The sequence below is a fragment of the Pristis pectinata genome, chromosome 1 (assembly GCF_009764475.1).
Source record: "Pristis pectinata isolate sPriPec2 chromosome 1, sPriPec2.1.pri, whole genome shotgun sequence".
Lineage (NCBI taxonomy): Eukaryota > Metazoa > Chordata > Chondrichthyes > Rhinopristiformes > Pristidae > Pristis > Pristis pectinata.
This window is the reverse complement of record NC_067405.1, coordinates 705,781-725,206: the sequence shown is the minus strand read 5'-3', so window position 1 is coordinate 725,206 and position 19,426 is coordinate 705,781. Positions and strand designations below refer to the sequence as shown.

At 47.7% G+C, this 19,426-nt stretch overlaps 1 protein-coding gene across 1 annotated transcript in view; it reads right to left on the bottom strand.

Moving 5' to 3' along the window:
• LOC127574354 (beta-galactosidase-like) overlaps positions 1 to 16,081 on the bottom strand; it is a 38,840-nt gene extending 22,759 nt beyond the window's left edge. Inside the window, 3 exon segments of the mRNA XM_052023302.1 lie at positions 9,542 to 9,630; positions 9,632 to 9,712; positions 16,016 to 16,081. Of these exon segments, the coding sequence (XP_051879262.1) occupies positions 9,542 to 9,630; positions 9,632 to 9,712; positions 16,016 to 16,081 (236 nt within the window).
• Positions 16,082 to 19,426: the final 3,345 nt, after the last annotated feature.

Genomic DNA, 19,426 nt, shown 5'->3' with positions numbered 1-19,426 from the left:
TCATTCCTGGAATCATCCTCGTAAATCTCCTCTGAACCCTCTCCAACGTCAACACATCCTTCCTAAGATGTGGGGCCCAAAACTGCGCACACTATTCCAAATGAGGCCTCACTAGTGCCCCGTAGAGCCTCATCAACACTTCCTTACTTTTATACACTATACCTCTCGAAATGAATGCCAACATAGCATTCGCTTTCTTTACCACCGATCCGACCTGGTGGTTAACCTTTAAGGTATCCTGCACGAGTACCCCCAAGTCCCTTTGTACTTCCGTGCTTTGGATTTTCTCTCCTCCTAGATATTAATCTGCCCGCTTATTTCTGCTTCCAAAGTGTACAACTGCACATTTCCCTACATTGAATCTCATCTGCCATTTCCTTGCCCATTCTCCTAAACTGTCTACGTCCCTCTGCAACCTTCCTATCTCTTCAATACTTCCTACTCCTCCCCCTATCTTGGTATCATCCGCAAACTTAGCCACGAAACCATTTATTCCATCATCCAAATCGTTAATGTACAAGGTAAAAAGGAGCGGTCCCAACACCGACCCCTGCGGCACACCACTAGTAACCGGTAACCAACCAGAACGAGATCCTTTTATTTCCACTCTTTGCTTCCTGTCAACCAGCCAACGCTCCACCCATTCTGTTATCCTACCTGTAATTCCATGACCTCTCATCTTATTAATCAGTCTCTTGTGAGGCACCTTATCAAAGGCCTTTTGAAAGTCTAAATACACAACATCTACCGCCTCTCCCTTATCCACCTTACCTGTGATTTCTTCAAAAAACTCCAATAGGTTGGTCAGGCAGGATCTTCCCTTCACAAAACCATGTTGGCTAGGACCTATCCTGCCCTGCGCCTCTAGGTATTCCGTAACCCCGTCTTTGAGGATAGATTCCAATAACTTTCCCACCACTGACGTCAGACTAATAGGTCTGTAATTTCCTTTATGCTGCCTCCCACCTTTCTTATACAACGGAACTACATTTGCGACCCTCCAGTCTTCCAGAACCACGCCGGAATCTATCGATTTCTGGAAAATTATCGCCAATGCCTCCGCTATCTCTAAAGCCACCTCCTTCAGAACCCGGGGATGCACCTCATCCGGTCCGGGAGACTTATCAGTCTTTAGTCCATTTAGTTTTCCTAGCACCTTCTCCCTAGTAATCTTAACTGAACTCAATTCCATTTCGTGAGACTCCTGACTAACCGGCACATTGCTGATGTCCTCCACAGTGAAGACCAATGCAAAATATTCATTCAATTCCTCTGCCATCTCTCTATCGTCCATTATAATAGCTCCAGGAGGGGCAGGACTGGCAGCTTAATGTTCTGGGGTTCCGTTGTTTCAGACGTGATAGAGGGGGAGGGATGAAAGTGGGAGGAGTGGCATTACTTGTCAGGGAAAATATCACAGCTGTGTGTAGACAGGACAGCCCGGAGGGCTCATCTACAGAGGCCATATGGGTGGAGCTGAGGAACAGGAAAGGTGTGGCCACACTAATAGGGTTGTATTATAGACCGCCCAATAGTCAGAGAGAATTGGAGGAACAAATCTGTAGTGAGATAGCAGACCGATGTAAGAAACAGAAAGTTGTAATAGTAGGGGATTTTAACTTTCCACATATTGACTGGGACTCCCACACTGTGAAAGGGCTGGATGGCTTGGAATTTGTCAAATGTGTTCAGGAAAGTTTTCTAAATCAATATATAGAGGTACCAACGAGAGAGAATGCAATACTTGATCTCCTATTAGGGAACCAGACAGGTCAGGTGACAGGAGTATGTGCAGGTGAACATTTTGGGTCCAGTGACCATAATGTCATTAGTTTCAAGTTAATTATGGATAAGGACAGGTCTGGTCCTCGAGTTGAGGTTCTAAATTGGAGAAAGGCCAATTTTGTGGAGATGAGAAAGGATCTAGGAAGAGTGGATTGGGATGAGTTGTTTTCTGGCAAGGATGTGTTCAGTAAGTGGAAGGCCTTCAAAGGCGAAATTTTGAGAGTGCAGAGTTTGCACGTTCCTGCCAGGATTAAAGGCAAAGTTAACAGGCATAGGGAACCTTGGTTTTCAAGGGATATCGGCGATCTGGTTAAGAAGAGAGAGGTGTGTAGCAGGTATAGGCAACTAGGAACAAATGAGGTACTTGAAGAGTATAGAAAAAAGTAAGAAATATAAAAAAGGAAATCAGGAAGGCAAAAAGAAGACATGAGGCTGCTTTGGCAGATAATGTGAAGGTAAACACAAAGGGTTTCTACAAGTATATTAAGAGTAAATGATAGTAAGGGACAAAATTGGTCCCCTAGAAGATCAGAGTGGTCATATATATGTGTCTATATGTGGAGCCTCAGGAGATGGGGGAGATCAGTATTTATTCAGGAAACTGGCATAGTGGATATGGAAGGAAGGGAAACAAGCAATAGTGTCATGGAACATATAGAGATTAAAGAGGAGGAGGTGCTTGCTGCCTTACAGCGAATAAAGGTAGATAAATCCCCCGAGCCTGATAAGATATTTCCTCTGACATTGAGAGAGACTAGTGTAGAAATTGCAGGGGCCCTGGCAGATATATTTAAAATGTCCTTAGCCGCAGGTGCGGTGCCGGAGGACTGAAGGGTAGCTCATGTTGTTCCATTGTTTAAAAAAGGATCTAAAAGTAAACCAGGAATTAGTGGCCAGTGAGCCTGACATCAGTAGTGGGTAAATAATTGGAAGGTGTTCTGAGAGATCGGATATACAAGTATTTGGACAGCCAAGGGCTGATTAAGGATAGTCAGCATGGCTTTGTGCGTGGTAGATCATGTTTAATGAATCTTGTAGAGTTTTTCGAGGGGGTTACCAAGAAAGTAGATGAAGGTAAGGCTGTGGATGTTGTCTACATGGACTTTAGTAAGGCCTTTGGCAAGGTCCCACAGGGGAGGTTAGTTCAGAAGGTTCAGACGTTGGGTATCCATGGAGAGGTTGTAAACCGGATTTGAAATTGGCTATGTGGGAGAAGACAGAGAGCGGTAGTGGATGATTGTTTCTCAGACTGGAGGCCTGTGACTAGTGGTGTGCCTCAGGGATCTGTGCTGGGGCCATTGTTGTTTGTTGTCTATATCAATGATCTAAATGATAATGTGGTAAATTGGATCAGCAAGTTTGCTGATGATACTAAGATTGGAGGCGTAGTGGACAGTGAGGGAGGCTTTCAAAGCTTGCAGAGGGATCTGACCAACTGGAAGAATAGCCAGAAAATGGCAGATGGAATTTAATGCAGACAAGTGTGAGGTGTTGCATTTTGGAAGGACAAATCAAGGTAGGACATACACAGTAAATGGTAGGGCACTGAGGAGTGCAGAGGAACAAAGGGATCTGGGAGTTCAGATACATAATTCCCTGAAAGTGGCGTCACAGGTAGACAGGGTTGTAAACAAGGCTTTTGGCATCCTGGCATTCATAAATCAAAGTATTGAGTATAGGAGTTGGGATGTTATGGTGAGGCCAAATTTGGAGTATTGTGTGCAGTTCTGGTCACCTAACTATAGGAAGGATATCAGTAAGATTGGAAGAGTGCAGAGGAGATTTACTAGAATGTTGCCGGGTCTTCAGGAGTTGAATTACAGGGAAAGATTGAACAGGTTAGGACTTTATTCCTTGAAGCACAGAAGAATGAGGGGAGATTTGATAGAGGTTTACAAAATTATGAGGGGCATAGACAGAGTTAATGCGAGTAGGCTCTTTCCACCTAGATTAGGAGAGAGCAGTATGAGAGGACATGGCTTTAGGGTGAAAGGGGAAAGGTTTAGGGGGAACTTCTTCACTCAAAGAGTGGTGGGAGTGTGGAACGGGCTGCCATCTGATGTAGTAAATGTGGGCTCACTCTTGAGTTTTAAGGATAAATTGGATAGATACATGGACGGGAGAGGTCTGGAGGGTTATGGACTGGGTGCAGGTAAATGGGACTAGCGGAATAACATTTCGGCACAGACTAGAAGGGCCAAGTAGCCTGTTTTCTGTGCTGTAGTGTTCTATGGTTCTAGTCAGAGTATTGAGGATAGGAGTTGGAAAATTATGTTGCAGTTGTACAAGATGGAGGTGAAGCCGCACTGAGTACTGTGTACAATTTTGGTTGCCCTCTTATACGAAAGATGTTATTAAACTAGAAAGACTGAAGAAAAGATTTACCAGGATGTTGCCAGGACTTGGGGGCCTGAGTCACCTATTCCCTGGAGCATAGGAGATTGAAGGCTGACCTGATAGAGATATAGAAGACCATGAGGGGCACAGACAGGATGAAAGCACATAGTCTTTTTCCCCAGGGTGGGGGTGCTAAAAAACAAGAGGGCATAGGTTTAAGATCAGAGGCGAGAACATCAGGGGCAGAGGACATCAGGGGCAGCTCCTTCACGCAAAGCATTTGGAATAAGCTGCCAGAAATGGTGGCTGAGGCAGGCACATTAGCAACATTTAAAAGCCATCCCGATAAGTACACGGATAGGAGAGATTTAGAGGGCTATGGCCAAATGCGGGCAGATGGGACCAGCTCACTGGGCAACACAGTCAGCATGGACGAGTTGGGCCAAAGGGCCTGTTCCACATTGTATGACTCTATTCCCTGGGAAAATGACGGTAGGCATTCACCCCATCTAGGTCCTTCATAAGGTCATCTCTCAGTCTCCTATGCTCCTTGGAATAAAGTCCTAGCCTGCCCAACCTCTCCCTATAGCTCAGGCCCAAGTCCTGCCAACATCCTTGTAAATCTTCTTTGCACTCTTTCCAACTTAATGAAATCCTTCCTATAACAGGGTAATCAAACCTGTACACAATACTCTAGGTGTGGCCTCACCAATGTCTTGTACAAGTGCAACATAACATCCCACCTCCTATACTCAATGAGTCCTAATGCAGGGTTTCGACCCAAAACATCAATAATTCCTTTCCTCCCACAGATGCTGCTCTACATGGGAGTTCCTCCAGCAGATTGTCTTTTGCTCCAGGTTCCAGTGTCTGCAGCCTTGTCACCCATACTGTGACTGATGAAGGCCAGCATGCCAAATGCCTTCTTCACCAGCCCGTCCACCTGTGATGCCACTTTCAGGGATCCATGAACTTGTACTCCTGGGCCCCTCTTGTTCTAAAACACTCACCAGGCCTGCCACTCACTGTGAACGTCCTACCCTGGTTTGACTTCCCAAAATGCAACACCTCACACTTGTATGGGTTGGATGTCATTTGCCATTCCTCCTTCACTTCCTACAATGCTGCCTATTGTAGTAAGGAAGTCATGCTGCAGCTACATAAATCTTCAGTCACAGTGCACTTGGAGTATTGTTTGCAGTTCTGGTTGACCCACTATAGGAAGGATGTGGAGACTACAGAAAGGGTGCAGAAGAGGTTTACCAGGATGCTGCCTGGATTAGAGAGTATAAGGAAAGGTTGGACAAACTTGGGTTCTTCTCCCTGGAGCGTCGGAGGCTGGGGGGAGACCTGATAGAATTTTTTTAAATTATGAGAAGCACAGGTAGGGTAGACAGTCACCATCTGTTCCCCAGGGTAGAAATGTCAAATACCAGAGGACATGCTTTTAATATTAGAGGGGGTGAAGTTTAAAGGCAACATGAAGAGCAAGCTTTTGCTTAACACAGAGAGTAGTCAGTGCCTGGAATGGGTTACCAGGGGTAGGAGTGGAAGCAGGCAGTCTGTTGGAGTTTGAGGCTTTTAGACAGACACGTGAATATGAAGGGGATGGAGGGATGTGGATGATACACAGGAGGAGCACGTTTAGTATAAATTGGCATCAAGATCAGCACAACATCATGGGCTGAATGACCTGTCCCGTCTGTACTGCTCTATGTTCTGTTTTTGTGTCACCTTCAAACTTACTCACCATGCCTTGTACATTCACATCCAAATCATTTATATAAACACCAAAGGTTGCTGTGGAACACCACTATTCACAGGCCTCCAGTCTGAAAAACAACCTTCTACAATCACTCTGGTTCCTATCATAAAGCCAATTATGTATCCACTTCGCTAGATTTCCTGGATCTCATGTGATCTAACCTTCCAGACCAGCCCTCCCTGCAGAATTTTTCAGATTTTGTCAGATCTCCTTTAAACCTCCTCCCTCTCACCTTAAACCCACGCCCTCGAGTTTTAGACACCCCTACTATGGGATACAGACTCTCGCCATCTACCCATCTATGCCTCATAATTTTGTATACCTCTATCACTTCACCTCTCAGCCTCCTCTCCAGGGAATAACCAGCCTATCCAATCTCAAACCCTCTGGTCCAGGCAACATCCTTGTGAACCTTTTCTGCACCGTCTCTAGCTTACCCATGACCTCCCTGTAATGTGGCAACCAGAGTATAGGTTAAGGGCAATGATGGGCAGGAGGTTTAGAGAGGAACTGAGGAAGAATTGTTTATCCCGCGCCCCCCCCCCCAAAGAGTGGTTGGAATCTAGGACACAAACTGGAGACACAGGAGACTGCAGATGCTGGAAATCTGGAAAACAACACACGAAAGGAGTTAGAGGAACTCTGGGTCAGGCAGCATCTATGGAAGGAAATGGACAGTCGACGTTTCAGGTCATGACCCTTCATCAGGACTGGAAAGAAAGGGGGATATAGCCTGTATAAAAAGGTGGGGGGAAGGGGTGGAGCAAGAGCTGGCAGGCGATAGGTGGATCCAGGTGAGGGGTCAATAGGATGATGGGGGGGGGGGGGTTGGAAGGGTAGGAATGATGTCAGAAGCTGGGAGGTGATTGGTGGAAGTGGCAAAGGGCTGAAAATGATGGAATCTGAATGGAGAGGAAGGTGGAGCCTGGAATCAAGGAAGGGAGGTGGGGAGGGGAACCGGTGGGGGGGTGTGTGGGTGTTGGGTAGATGGAGATGGTGGGGAGGGGAAAGGCACAAGGGTGATGGGGGCCCAGTGAGATCAGGAGGGAGACAGAAGGGACAAAGGAGGAGCAGAAGTTGGAGAATTCAATGTTCACGTCGCCAGGTTGTAGACCACCCAGGCAGAATACGAGGTGCTGTTCCTCTAGTTTGCATTTCGCCTCAATCTGGCAGTGAAGGAGGCCTAGGACAGACATGTCGGTGAGGGAATGGGAAGGGAAATTAGAAAGGTGACCTTGCAAACATACAAAGCTCATTTTCCTGGCTAAGAAATCTAGAACCTAGAGTTACAGCTCAAAATAAGGGCAGGCTAATTAGGACCGAAATGAGAATTTTCTTCAATAATACGGAAAGGAATCTTTGGAACTTTCCAAGCCAGAGCACTGTGGAGACTCAGTCAAGTTCACCAGACCAATTGATAATGTCTGAAAAAGGGGCCGAATAGCCCAGTGCTGATGTCCCGAGGGGCCTTTAACAAAGATCCGAGAGGCAGAGGGCTGCAGGTGCTGCAGTCTCGATAAACAACTAGGTGCTGGGGGAACTCAGCAAGCCAGGCAGCATCCGTGGAGAAAAGCAAGCGGTCAACATTTCGGGTCAGAACCCTCCCTCAGGACTGAAGATAGGAAAAGGGGAAGCCCAATATATAGGAGGGAAAAGCAGAGCAGTGACAGGTGGACAAAAAAGGGGAGGCGGGGTGGGCACAGGGTGGTGATAGGTAGATGCAGGTAAAGAGATAGTGATAGGCAGGTGTGGGGGAGGAGGGGAGAGCAGATCCACTGGGGGATGGGTCAAAGGTAAGGAGGCAGACATCCCCTGGGGGAGAGAAGGCAAAAAAATAGGCGAGGAGAAAAAAAAGATAGGCTAGGGAAGGAAAGAAGAGGCATGGTGGGGGGGGGGGGGTGGGTTTACTAAAGTGGGAGCATCAGTGGGTTAGTAAAGAAGTTGGACGTCTCAGATGTCCTGGAGTGGGAAGCCTCATCATGGGAGCAGATGCGGTGGAGGCGGAGAAATTGAGAAAAAGGGATCACGTCCTTGCAAGAGACAGGGTGGGAGGAGCTGTAATCAAGGTAGCTGTGGGCGTCAGTGGGTTTGTAGATGTCTGTGGATAAAGAATTTCCTGAGATGGAGAGATCGAGAAAGGAGAGAGAGATATCAGAGATAGTCCTAGTGAATTGCAGAGCAGGGTGAAAATTAGTGGCGAAGTTTATGAAACCATCGAGTTCCGCATGGGTGCAAGAGGTGGCACCAATGCAGTCATCCATATAGCAGAGAAAGGGTTGAGGAATGGGCCAGAGTAGGCTTGGAACAGAGACTGTTCAATGTAGCCAATGAAGAGGCAGGCATAACTGGGGCCCATGCAAGTGCCCATGGCTACCCCTTTGGTCTGTAGAAAGTGAGAGGAATCGAAAGTGAAGTTGTTTGGAGTGAGGACAAGTTCAGCCAGGAGGATAGTGTTAGTGGAAGAGGACTGGTTCTGGCTCTGGTCAAGAAATGGAGGACAGTGAGGCCGTCGTGATGGGGAATGGAGGTATATAGGGACTGGATGTCCATGGTGAAGATGAGGTTGTGTGTGCCAGAGAACTTAAAGTTATGGAAGAGTTGGAGAGCGTGTGAGGTGTGACGGATGTAAGTGGGAAGGAATTGGACTGTGGGGGGGACAGAATGGTGCCCAGATACGAGCTCAGTGGGGCAAGAGCATGCAGAGACAATAAGTCTGCCAGAACAGTCCTTGTGGATTTTGGGGAGAAGATAGAAGCGGGCAGTCCTAGGTTGCGGGACTATCATGTTGATAGCTGTGGGGATCTCACAAGGCGATGAGGTCGGTGATGGTGCAGGAGATAATGTCCTGGTGGTCTTTGGTGGGATCATGGCTCAGAGGTAAGTAGGAGGAAGTGTCCGAGAGTTGGCGTCTGGCCTCTGCAAGGTAGATGTCAGTACACGAGCCTAACACGGCACCACCTTATCGGCTGGTTTGATGACTATGTCAGGGTTGGTACAGAGGGAGTGGAGAGCAGAGCGTCAGAAGGGGTGAGGTTGGAGTGGGTGAGGGGAGCGGAAAAGTCAAGACAGCTGATATCGTGCCGACAGTTGGCTATGAATAGGTCCAGGGCAGGTAACAAGCCAGTGGGGAGTCCAGGTGGAAGAGGAGGGCTAGAGGCAGGAGAATGCACCATTAGTAGGGGGAAAGGACTCCTTACCGAAGAAGGTGGCACGGAGGCAGCGGAAAAAGAGCATGGCATCATGACGGGCTTAAAATTTGTTGAGGTGAGGCATAAAGGTACAAAGGCAAGGCCTTTGCTGAGAACAGACCACTCAACCTGAGATGTGACGTAGCTGGAATTAAGAATTAGTACAAGTTGCTATAAACGTTAAAAAGGAAGTTCTGCTGAGACTGCACACTGCTTTAGCAAATCCTCATTTGGGATATTGAGTACAGGCTCTGCATCAAAGGAGGTGGAGCTGTCGTTGGAAACATTGCAGCCCAGATCCATGAGGAGTGAGCTGGCAGGGAAAAGGGATCCGCCAATTATTGCAATCCCTCCTCCCTGCCAAGATTGCACAGTTGCGGAATGTTCTGGGCTGAGATTTCAGGAAGACGTTGTTGGTGCATGGTGCACCCGATGTAGTTGGGGCAAATGGATACACTTCACTTACACTTGGATAGCGTTGAGCCCTGCCATATACATTTTCTGCAGTCTGTCCTTCCAGTAGATGGGAGGAACTCTGAAGTAGTGGATACTCCCCAGAGATGTACTGGAAGCAGGAGCCATCTTTACTGAAACAATTTTCTTTGTAGTCAACAGTGAAGGTGCCAGGTTTCGAACTCTGGTGAAAGAACAAGAGGGGTTAGACAGTAAAGCTTGCTCCACACCATCCTGTCACCACTCCCGGGCAGGGACATCACCAGGGGAGGTGATTCAGTGCAGCTGACTCCAGTGTGGAGCTGTGTATTCTGTCAGTTGCAGGCTGGAGCTGAGAGGGATAAAACCAGAAAGTTCTGGAAACATTCGGATTGTTGTCATTTGGCTCAGTTTTTTTTGTACATCTGGCCTCCTGGGCATGAGCCATAACCCTGCCATTAGCAACACATTACAGACAAACAAGCTGAGTCTGATCTGAACTGCCTCATCAGTCTTGCCCATCAGAGATATTCCCTCTGTTCCACTTCCCCTCACCCACCCTCTGCAATGTACAACTAAACTTGTTCATTTCTTCCTTCCCCCATTCTGATGGCGGCTCCCAGACCTGAAACACAAGTTTCCTTTCCACAGACGCTGCTGACTTGTTTCCAGTACCTGCAGCTTTTAATTTTCACCGGAGCAGTGGAGCTGGGGCAGGGGCTGCTTTCAACCAGTGGGAAAGAGGAGAATGTGCTTCTTTCCAAAAGTAAATCTGTTCTCAAGGCTGGTGTCTCAAGCAGGTAAAGCGCGGGCAGTTTAAAAAGCAAACTGCCACATCCAGCTGGCAGCGTCAGAGCGGGCAGCTGAGTGAGAGGGAGCAGTGACTTGGGCTTTGGCTCAAGGGCTTCAGCTTAAAGGGGTGAGGCAGGTGAGTAGCTGGTAGGTAAATGTAAGTTTTCCCCGTTATCTGTTAGAAATATTTAAGTAGGCAAAAACTAGGCAGGGAAAAAGAATTAGTCAGATGGAGGACATGGTGGTGTACTGCAGCTGCTTGATGTGGAAGCTCGTGGACCGCAGCAAGGTCCACGATGGCTACATCTGCATTAAGTGCTTGAAGCTGGAGGAACTTCGGCTCAAAATTGATGAGCTGGTGTTTCAGCTTCAAACACTGCAAAGCATCAGGGAGGGGGAGAGTTATGTAGATACTGTACATCAGGAAACGGTCACCCCCCCCCCCCCTTAGAGCAGGTACTTCTGGGGTCCAGGAAGTAGATGGAAGGGTGACTGTCAGGGGAGGGAAAGGAAAAATAAAACGAACAGGCAGATCGAGCAGAGGACCCCAGAGGCTGTTCCCCTCAGTAACAGGTTTTCCGCTTTGGGAGCTGTTGAGGGAGATGACCTGCTGGAGCCTAGAGCAGTAGCCAGGTCTGTGGCACTGGGACCGGTCCTGCTGCTCAGAAGGGAAGGGAGGAGAAGAGGAAGGCGGTAGTGATAGGGGACTTGATAGTCAGGGAAACAGATAGGAGGTTCTGTGGCAGTGAGCATGAATCCCGGATGGTGTTGCCTCCCAGGTGCCAAGGTCCGAGATGTCTCTGATCGGATCCACAGGATTCTTGAGAGGGAGGGAGAACAGCCAGAAGTCGTGGTTCATGTTGGTACCAACGACATAGGTAGGAAGAGGGATGGGGTCCTGAAAAGTGAGTTTAGGGAGCTAGGCAGAAGGCTGAAGAACAGGACCACAAGGGTAGCAATCTCGGGATTGCTGCCAGTGCCATGCGATAGTGAAGGTAGGAATAGGAGGAGATGGCAAATAAATGCGTGGCTGAGAAGTTGGTGCAGGAGGGAGGGTTTTAGGTTTTTTGGATCATTGGCATCTCTTCAGGGGAAGTTGGGACCCGTACAGAGAGGACGGGTTACACCTGAACCTGAGGGGGGCCAATATCCTGCAGCCAGGTTTGCTAGGGTGGTTCAAGAGGGTTTAAACTAGCTTGCAAGGGGGATGGGAACCGGAGGAGTAGGTCAGAGGAAGAAAGGGATGGGGAAAGGTTAGATCTAACAGGTAGAGAGGCTTTGAGGAAGGAGAAGCAGAGTACAGGCTATAAAAGTAGTAAGGTGGATGGGCTAAAGTGCATTTACTTAAATGCGAGAAGCATCAGGAATAAGGGAGATGAACTGAGAGCTTGGATAAGTACATGGGACTATGATATTGTGGCTCTTGCAGAGACTTGGCTGTCACCAGGGCAGGAGTGGATACTGAATATTCCTGGTTTTCAGTGTTTTAAAAGGGATAGGGAGGGTGGGAGAAGAGGAGGAGGCGTGGCTTAGGGTTAGGGTTACAGCTGCAGAAAGGGTGGATAGTGTAGAGGGATCTCTCTAGAGTCAATATGGGTGGAAGTTAGGAACAAGAAAGGAGCAGTTATTCTACTGGGAGTATTCTATAGACCCCCAGTAGCAGCAGGGATACTGAGGAGCAGATTGGGAGGCAGATTTTGGAAAGATGCAAAAATAACAGGGTTATTATAGTGGGAGACTTCAACCAAATACTGATTGGCACCTGTTTAGTGCCAAAGGTTTAGACGGGGCAGAGTTTGTTAAGTGTGTCCAGGACGGATTCCTGATACAGTATGTTGACAGACCGACTAGAGGAGATGCCATATTAGATCTATTTAGGTAATGAGCCGGGTCAGGTGACAGATCTATCGGGGTGAGCATTTGGGGGACAGTGACCACTGCTCCATAACCTTTAGCATTGTCATGGACAGGGATAGGAGCAAAGTGGACAGGAAGATATTTAATTGGGGAAAGGTGAATTATGAGGCTATAAGGTGAGAACTTGAGAGTGTGAATTGGGATGACATTTTGAAGGGAAATGTACTATGGAGATGTGGTCGATGTTCAGGGATCTCTTGCAGGATGTTAGGGATAAATTTGTCCCAGTGAGGCAGAGAAGGAATGGCAGGGTGAAGGAACCGTGGGTGACGAGAGAGGTGGAACAACTAGTTCGGAAGAAGCGGCAGCATACATAAGGTGTAAGCAGCAAGGATCTGACAGGGCTCGTGAGGAATTTAGAGTAGCAAGGAGGAACTTAAGAAGGGGCTGAGGAGAGCGAGAAAGGGACATGAAAAGGCTTTGTCAAGTAGGGTTAAGGAGAATCCCAAGGCTTTTTACACGTACGTAAAGGGCAGAAGGATGGCTAGAGTAAAGGTAGGTCCGATTATAGACAAAGGTGGGAAGATGTGCCTGGAAGCTGTGGAAGTGGGTGAGGTTCTCAATGAATACTTCTCTTCAGTATTCACCAAGGAGAGGGGTCTTGATGACGCTGAGGACAGTGTTGGTAAGGGTAATGTTCTAGTGTATGTAGATATCAAGAGAGAGGATGTGTTGGAGCTGTTAGAAAATATTAGGACAGATAAGTCCCCGGGGCCTGACGGAATATTCCCCAGGCTGCTTCGTGAGGCTAAGGAGGAGATTGCTGAACAGTTGGCTAGGATCTTTGAGTCCTCGTTGTCCATGGGGATGGTACTGGAGGATTGGAGGGTGGCAAATGTTGTCCCCTTATTCAAAAAGTTCATAGGGATAGTCCAGGGAATTACAGACCAGTGAGCCTTACGTCTATGGTGGGTAAGCTGCTAGAAACGATTCTAAGAGATAGGATCCATGATTCTCTAAATGATCATAGACTGATTAGGGACAGCCAGCATGGATTTGTGAAGGGAAGATCTTGCCTCACAAGCCTGATAGGGTTCTTTGAGGTGGTGACCAGGAAGATTGATGAGGGTAGTGCAGTGGATGTGCTCTACATGGATTTTAGTAAGGTGTTATGACAAGGTTCCACATGGTAGGCTCTTCAGCACGTCAGAGGCCACGGGATCCAGAGAGGCTTGGACGTGTGGATTCAGAATCGGCTTGCCTGTAGAGAGCAGAGGGTTGTGGTGGAGAGACTACACTCGGATCGGAGGGCTGTGACTAGTGGTGTCCCACAAGGATCGGTTCTGGGACCTGTACTTTTTGTGATATTTATTAATGAGTTAGATGAGGGGGTGGAAGGGCGGGTTAGTAAGTTTGCAGACGATACAAAGATCGGTGGTGTTGTGGATAGTGTGGAGAGCTGTTGAAGCTCGAAGATGGAGTTCAATCCGGAGAAGTGTGAAGTGGTACATTTTGCAAGGACAAACTCCAAGGCAGAATACAAGGTAAATGGCAGGATTCTGGGCAGTATGGAGGAGCAGGGGATCTAGGGGGTTCGTATCCACAGATCACTGAAAGTTGCCACACAGGTGGATAGGGTAGTTAAGAAAGCTTATGGGGTATTAGCATTCATAAGTCGTGGGATCGAGTTTAGAGCCGCGAAGTAATGATGCAGCTTTACAAAACTCTGGTTAGACCACACTTGGAGTACTGTGTCGTTCTGGTCGCCTCATTACAGGAAGGATGTGGAGGTGTTGGAGAGGTGCAGAGGAGATTTATCAGGATGCTGCCTGGATTAGGGATTATGTACTATGAGGAGAGACTAAAGGAGCTAGGGCTTTACTCATTGGAGAGGAGGAGGATGAGAGGAGACATGATAGAGGTATACAAAATATTAAGAGGAATAGATAGAGTGGACAGCCAGCACCTCTTTCCCAGGGCACCAATGCTCAAAACAAGAGGGCATGGCTTTAAAGTAATGGGGGGGGGGGGGGGGAGGTGGGTAGTTCAAGGGAAACGTCAGAGGGAGGTTTTTCACCCAGAGAGTGGTTGGTGCATGGAATGCGCTGCCTGGTGGGTGGTGGAGGCTGATACATTGGTTAAGTTCAAGAGATTGTTAGATAAGCATATGGAGGAATTTAAGATAAAGGGATATGTGGGAGGAAGAGATAGTCTTAGGAGTGGTTTGAAGGTTGGCACAACATGGTGGGCCGAAGGGCCTGTATTGTGCTGTATTGTTCTATGGTCCGTGTAGGAAGATCACTGAGTGAGGTGGAAGTTCACATGATGGGGCTGCCACTTCTACAGTGAAGTGAGGACTGCTTTTACATGAGGAAGCTCCCTCCCCATCCCACTGCCTGGCTGAAGAAAATTCCAAAGTTACTATAATTTATTACTGCAGCATGAACCTGTAAATCCTAGGCATCAAACCTGGAATCAAAACTCTTGCCCCAGCCAAAGAGTCACCGAGACTGTTTCAGAGTCATCTCCCTTCACCCTCCTCTCCTCTTCTAACTATATTAACTCGGCTGGACATTGCTGGTATAACTCAGGGCACTCCACCACAGGCAGGCAGGCTGTCAATTAGAGCCCCTCCTGTGGCCCTGTCACCTTTTATACTGCCATCAAACAATTGGTAATTGGTTTATTATTGTCCAATGTATTGAGATAGTGAAAAACTTTGTGTGCCACCCAGACAGATCATTTCAAACACAAGTACACTGAGGTAGTACAAAAGGAAAAACAGTAACAGAATGCAGATATAGAGTTACAATTACAGAGAAGGTACAGTGCAGATAGACAGTAAGGTACAAGGGACATGACGAGGTAGATTGAGAAATCAAGAGTTCATCTTTATCGCATAAGAGGTCCATTCAAGAATCTTATAACAGCGGGATAGAAGCTGTCTTTGAGATGATACAAGCTTTGTATCTTCTACTCATTGAAACAGGGGAGAGGAGAGAATGACCAGGATGGGCGGGCTCCTTGATAATGTTGGCTGCTTTACTGAGGCAGTGGGAAGTGTAGATAGAGTCAATGGAGGAGAGGCTGGTTTCCATGATAGGGTTGTGCCCCACAACCCTGCAACTTCTTGCACTCTTGGGCAAAACAGTTGTCTTACCAGATAGAATGCTCTCAACCTTCTCCACCTCAGCAACAAGTCAATGATCAGCTCTCTTGTTTTGCTAACACTGAGGGAGAGGTTCACGGTAGTGTAGCAGTTAGCATAATGCTTTTCAGTGCTAGCGATCTGGGTTCAAATCTGGCCACTGTCCGTAAGGAGTTTGTACGTTCTCCCCGTGGCTGCGTGGGTTTCCTCTGGGTGCTCCGGTTTCCTCCCACATTCCAAAGACGTACGGGTTAGGAAGTTGCGGGCGTGCTATGTTGGCGCTGGAAGCGTGGCGACACTTACGGGCTGCCCCCAGAACACTACGCAAAAGATGCCTTTCACTGTGTGATTCAATGTTCATGTGGCTAATAAAGATATCTTATCTTGATACCATGTACTAGGCTCTGTCTCCTTCCAGTACTTTGATGCATCATTTGTGATCCAGCCCAAGATGGGGTGTCATCTGCAAACTAGTAGATGGAGTTAGAGCAAAATCTGACCACACAGTTGTGAGCGTTTAGGGAGTAAAGTAAGTGGCTGAGGACACAGCCTTGCAGGGCACCAGTGCTGAGGATAATTGTGGCAGAGGTGTTGCTGCCTATCCTCACTGATTGCAGTCTGTTGGTCAGAAAGTCAAAGATCCAGTTGCAGAGCGAGGTGCTGAGTCCCAGGTCTCGGAGTTTGGTGATGAGTTTGTTGTAGGAGTCTGACATAGGTGTCTTTATCATCCAAATGTTCCAGAAATGAACGTAGAGCTGGGGAGATGGCATCCGCCATGGAGCTGTTTCAGCAGAAGGCTAATTGCCGTGGTTCAAGGTTGTTTGGGAGGCTGATGTGTGCCAATGACCAACTTCTCGAAGCACTTCCTGATGGTGGATGATGTAGCCACCGGGTGTCAAAGGGTCAAGAGCTACATTTATCCCCAACGTGATGATACCAGTAGAGTTTGTCAGCCCCTCCACCACTGTCACATCCTCAAATGTATGGGAAAGAGACTTCTCCCCAAGGAGCCCCAGTGGTCAGTTGCTCTGGCACTGAGGAAGGTGCTCACTGTGGGTGGGACCTTCCTGTCATTGAGCCTGCAGTCATCCTACTCAACCTTCGTTCCCAGTAAGCTCCACCTCCCCCAACCGCACCATCTGAGAGAGGCAAGTTCGGGGACCAGCTCAATCCTGTTTGGCCTTGGCAAGAAAGCCTCTGCCACCTTCTCCCCAATGCCAGCCTTTCATACAGCTAGTAGGCAGAGGAGACATTAGTGGTAAACCTAGTCTCTATTTCTAGTTAATAATGTAGTCTTCAATAATTTGCACCCTCTCTAAAAATTCCACTTCCTTCCTATAATGAGGTGACCAGAACTGAACACAATACTCCAAGTGTGGTCTAGCCAGAGTTCTATAGAGCTGCAAAATTACCTGGTGGCTCTTGAACTCAATCCCCCCTGACTAATGAAGGCCAACACACCATACGCCTTCTTAATAACCCTATCAAATGTGTGGCAACTTTGAGGGATCTATGAACTTGGACCTCAATATCCTTCTGTTCCTCCACACTGCTCAGAATCCTGCCATTAACCTTGTTCTCCACCTTCAAGTTTGTTCTTCTAAAGTGTACCACATCACAATTCTCCAGACTGAACTGCATCTGCCACTTCTCCGCCCAATTCTGCATCCTGTATTATCCTGTTGTAACCTACGACAACCTTTTACATTATCCACAACCCTCCAACCTTCGTGTCATCTGCAAACTTACTGACCCATCCCCCCACATCCTCATCCAAGTCATTCATAAAAATCACAAAGAGCGGGGGACCCAGAACACATCCCTGTGGAACACCACTAGTCACTGACCTCCAGGCAGAACATTCTCCATCTACTACCACCCTTTGCCTTCTGTGGGCAAGCCAATTCTGAATCCACACAGCCAAGTCTCCATGGATTCCATACCTCATGACCTTCTGGATGAGCTTACCATGGGAACCTTGTCAAACCCCTTACTAAAGTTCATATACACCTCATCCACTGCTCTACCTTCATCTATTTGTTTTGTCACTTGCTCAAAAAACTCAATTAGGCTCGTGAGGCACAGCCTGCCCCTCACAAAGCCATGCTGACTATCCCTAATAAAACTATGCTTCTCCAAATGCTCGTAATCCGGTCCCTAAGAATACTCTCCAATAGTTTGCCCAACATTGATGTAAGATTCACTTGTCTATAATTCCCAGGATTATCCCTATTACCTTTCTTGAATAATGAAAGAACATTTGGAGAGGTATAATATGATTAGGAATAGTCAGCATGGCTTTGTCAAGGGCAGGTCCTGCCTCATGAGCCTGATTGAATTTTTTGAGGATGTGACTAAGCACATCATTGAAGGGAGAGCAGTAGATGTAGTGTATATGGATTTCAGCAATGCATTTGATAAGGTCCCATGCAAGGCTTATTGAGAAAGTAAGGAGGCATGAGGTCCAAGGGGACATTGCGATGTGGATCCAGAACTGGCTGGCCCACCGAAGGCAAAGAGTAGTCGTTGAAGGGTCGTATTCTGCATGGAGGTCGTGACCAGTGGTGTACCTCAGGGATCTGTTCTGGGACCCTTACTCTTTGTGATTTTTATAAACGACCTGGATGAGGAAGTGGAGGGATGGGTTAGTAAGTTTGTGGATGACACAAAGGTTGGAAGTGTTATGGATAGTATAGAAGGCTGTCAGAGGTTACAGCGGGACATAGATAGGATGCAAAGTTGGCTGAGAAGTGGCAGAAGCAGTTCAACCCAGATAAGTGTGAAGTGGTTCATTTTGGTAGGTCAAATATGATGGCAGAATATAGTATTAATGGTAGAACTCTTAGCAGTGTGGAGGATCAGAGGGATCTTGGGGTTCGAGTCCATAGGACGCTCAAAGCAGCTGCACAGGTGGACTCTGTGGTTAAGAAGGCATATGGTGTATTGTCCTTCATCAATCATGGAATTGAATTTAGAAGCCGAGAAGTATTGTTGCAGCTATATAGTACCCTAGTCAGACCCCACTTGCAGTACTGTGCTCAGTTTTGGTCACCTCACTACAGGAAAGATGTGGAAGCCATAGAAAGGGTGCAGAGGAGATTTACAAGTATGTTGCCTCGATTGGGGAGCATGCCTTCTGAAAGCAGGTCGAGGGAACTCTGCCTTTTCTCCTTGGAGCGATGGAAGATGAGGAGGGACCTGACAGAGGTATATAAGATGATGAGAGGCATTGATCAGGTAGATAGTCAGAGGCTTTTCCCCAGGGTTGAAATGGTGGTCACAAGAGGACATAGGTTTAAGGTGGTGGGGAGTAGGTATAGAGTGGATGTCGGGGTAAGTTTTTTTACTCAGAGAGTGGTGAGCGTGTGGAATGGGCTGCTGGCAACGGTGGTGGAGGCGGATACGATAGGGTCTTTTAATAAGGGACTTTTGGATTGGTACATGGAGCTGAGAAAAATAGAAGGCTATAGGTAAGCCTAGCAATTTCTAAGGTAGGGACATGTTCGGCGCAGCTTTGTGGGCCAAAGGGCCTGAATTGTGCTGTAGGTTTTCTATGTTTCTATGAACTATTGATCTCCCAATCTCCCTCTGAGGCCCTTGCACTTTGTTTACCCGCACTGCACGTTCTCTGTAGCTGCTACACTATATTCTGCATTGTGTTTTCTTTCACTACCTCAATGTACAGCATGATCTGTCTGAATGGCATGCAAACAAAGCTTTCCACTGTATTTCAGGAAATGTTGCAATTGAATCAATCCCCCATCAGTGGAGGGAGGCAGTCTGACTGAGGGACAAAGTCATGGATGGGAGCAGAGGAGCAGGCTGCACGTCGCCAAGGCTCGTAGCCAAAACTTCTGGCAGTCCTGGCAGAAAGGGCGCAGAGGGCTGAGGTGTGGGGTGGGGGCTCCCCGTGGAGGTCTCTCTACCTGGGGTAGAGTGTTGTAGTCTCCTGTAATGAGTTTTACGTTGGTTCCTTGACCCCTGAACTGCCTGCCACCTCTGCAGCCTGGAGGAGTCAGCATCCCACGTGTTTAGAGTTGAGGGATTGCAGCCCCCAGTACTTGGGAGACTTCTCAGGCTGTGGTTCCAACAGCCCCGTGGTAGCCGGTTTGTGAGGCGAGG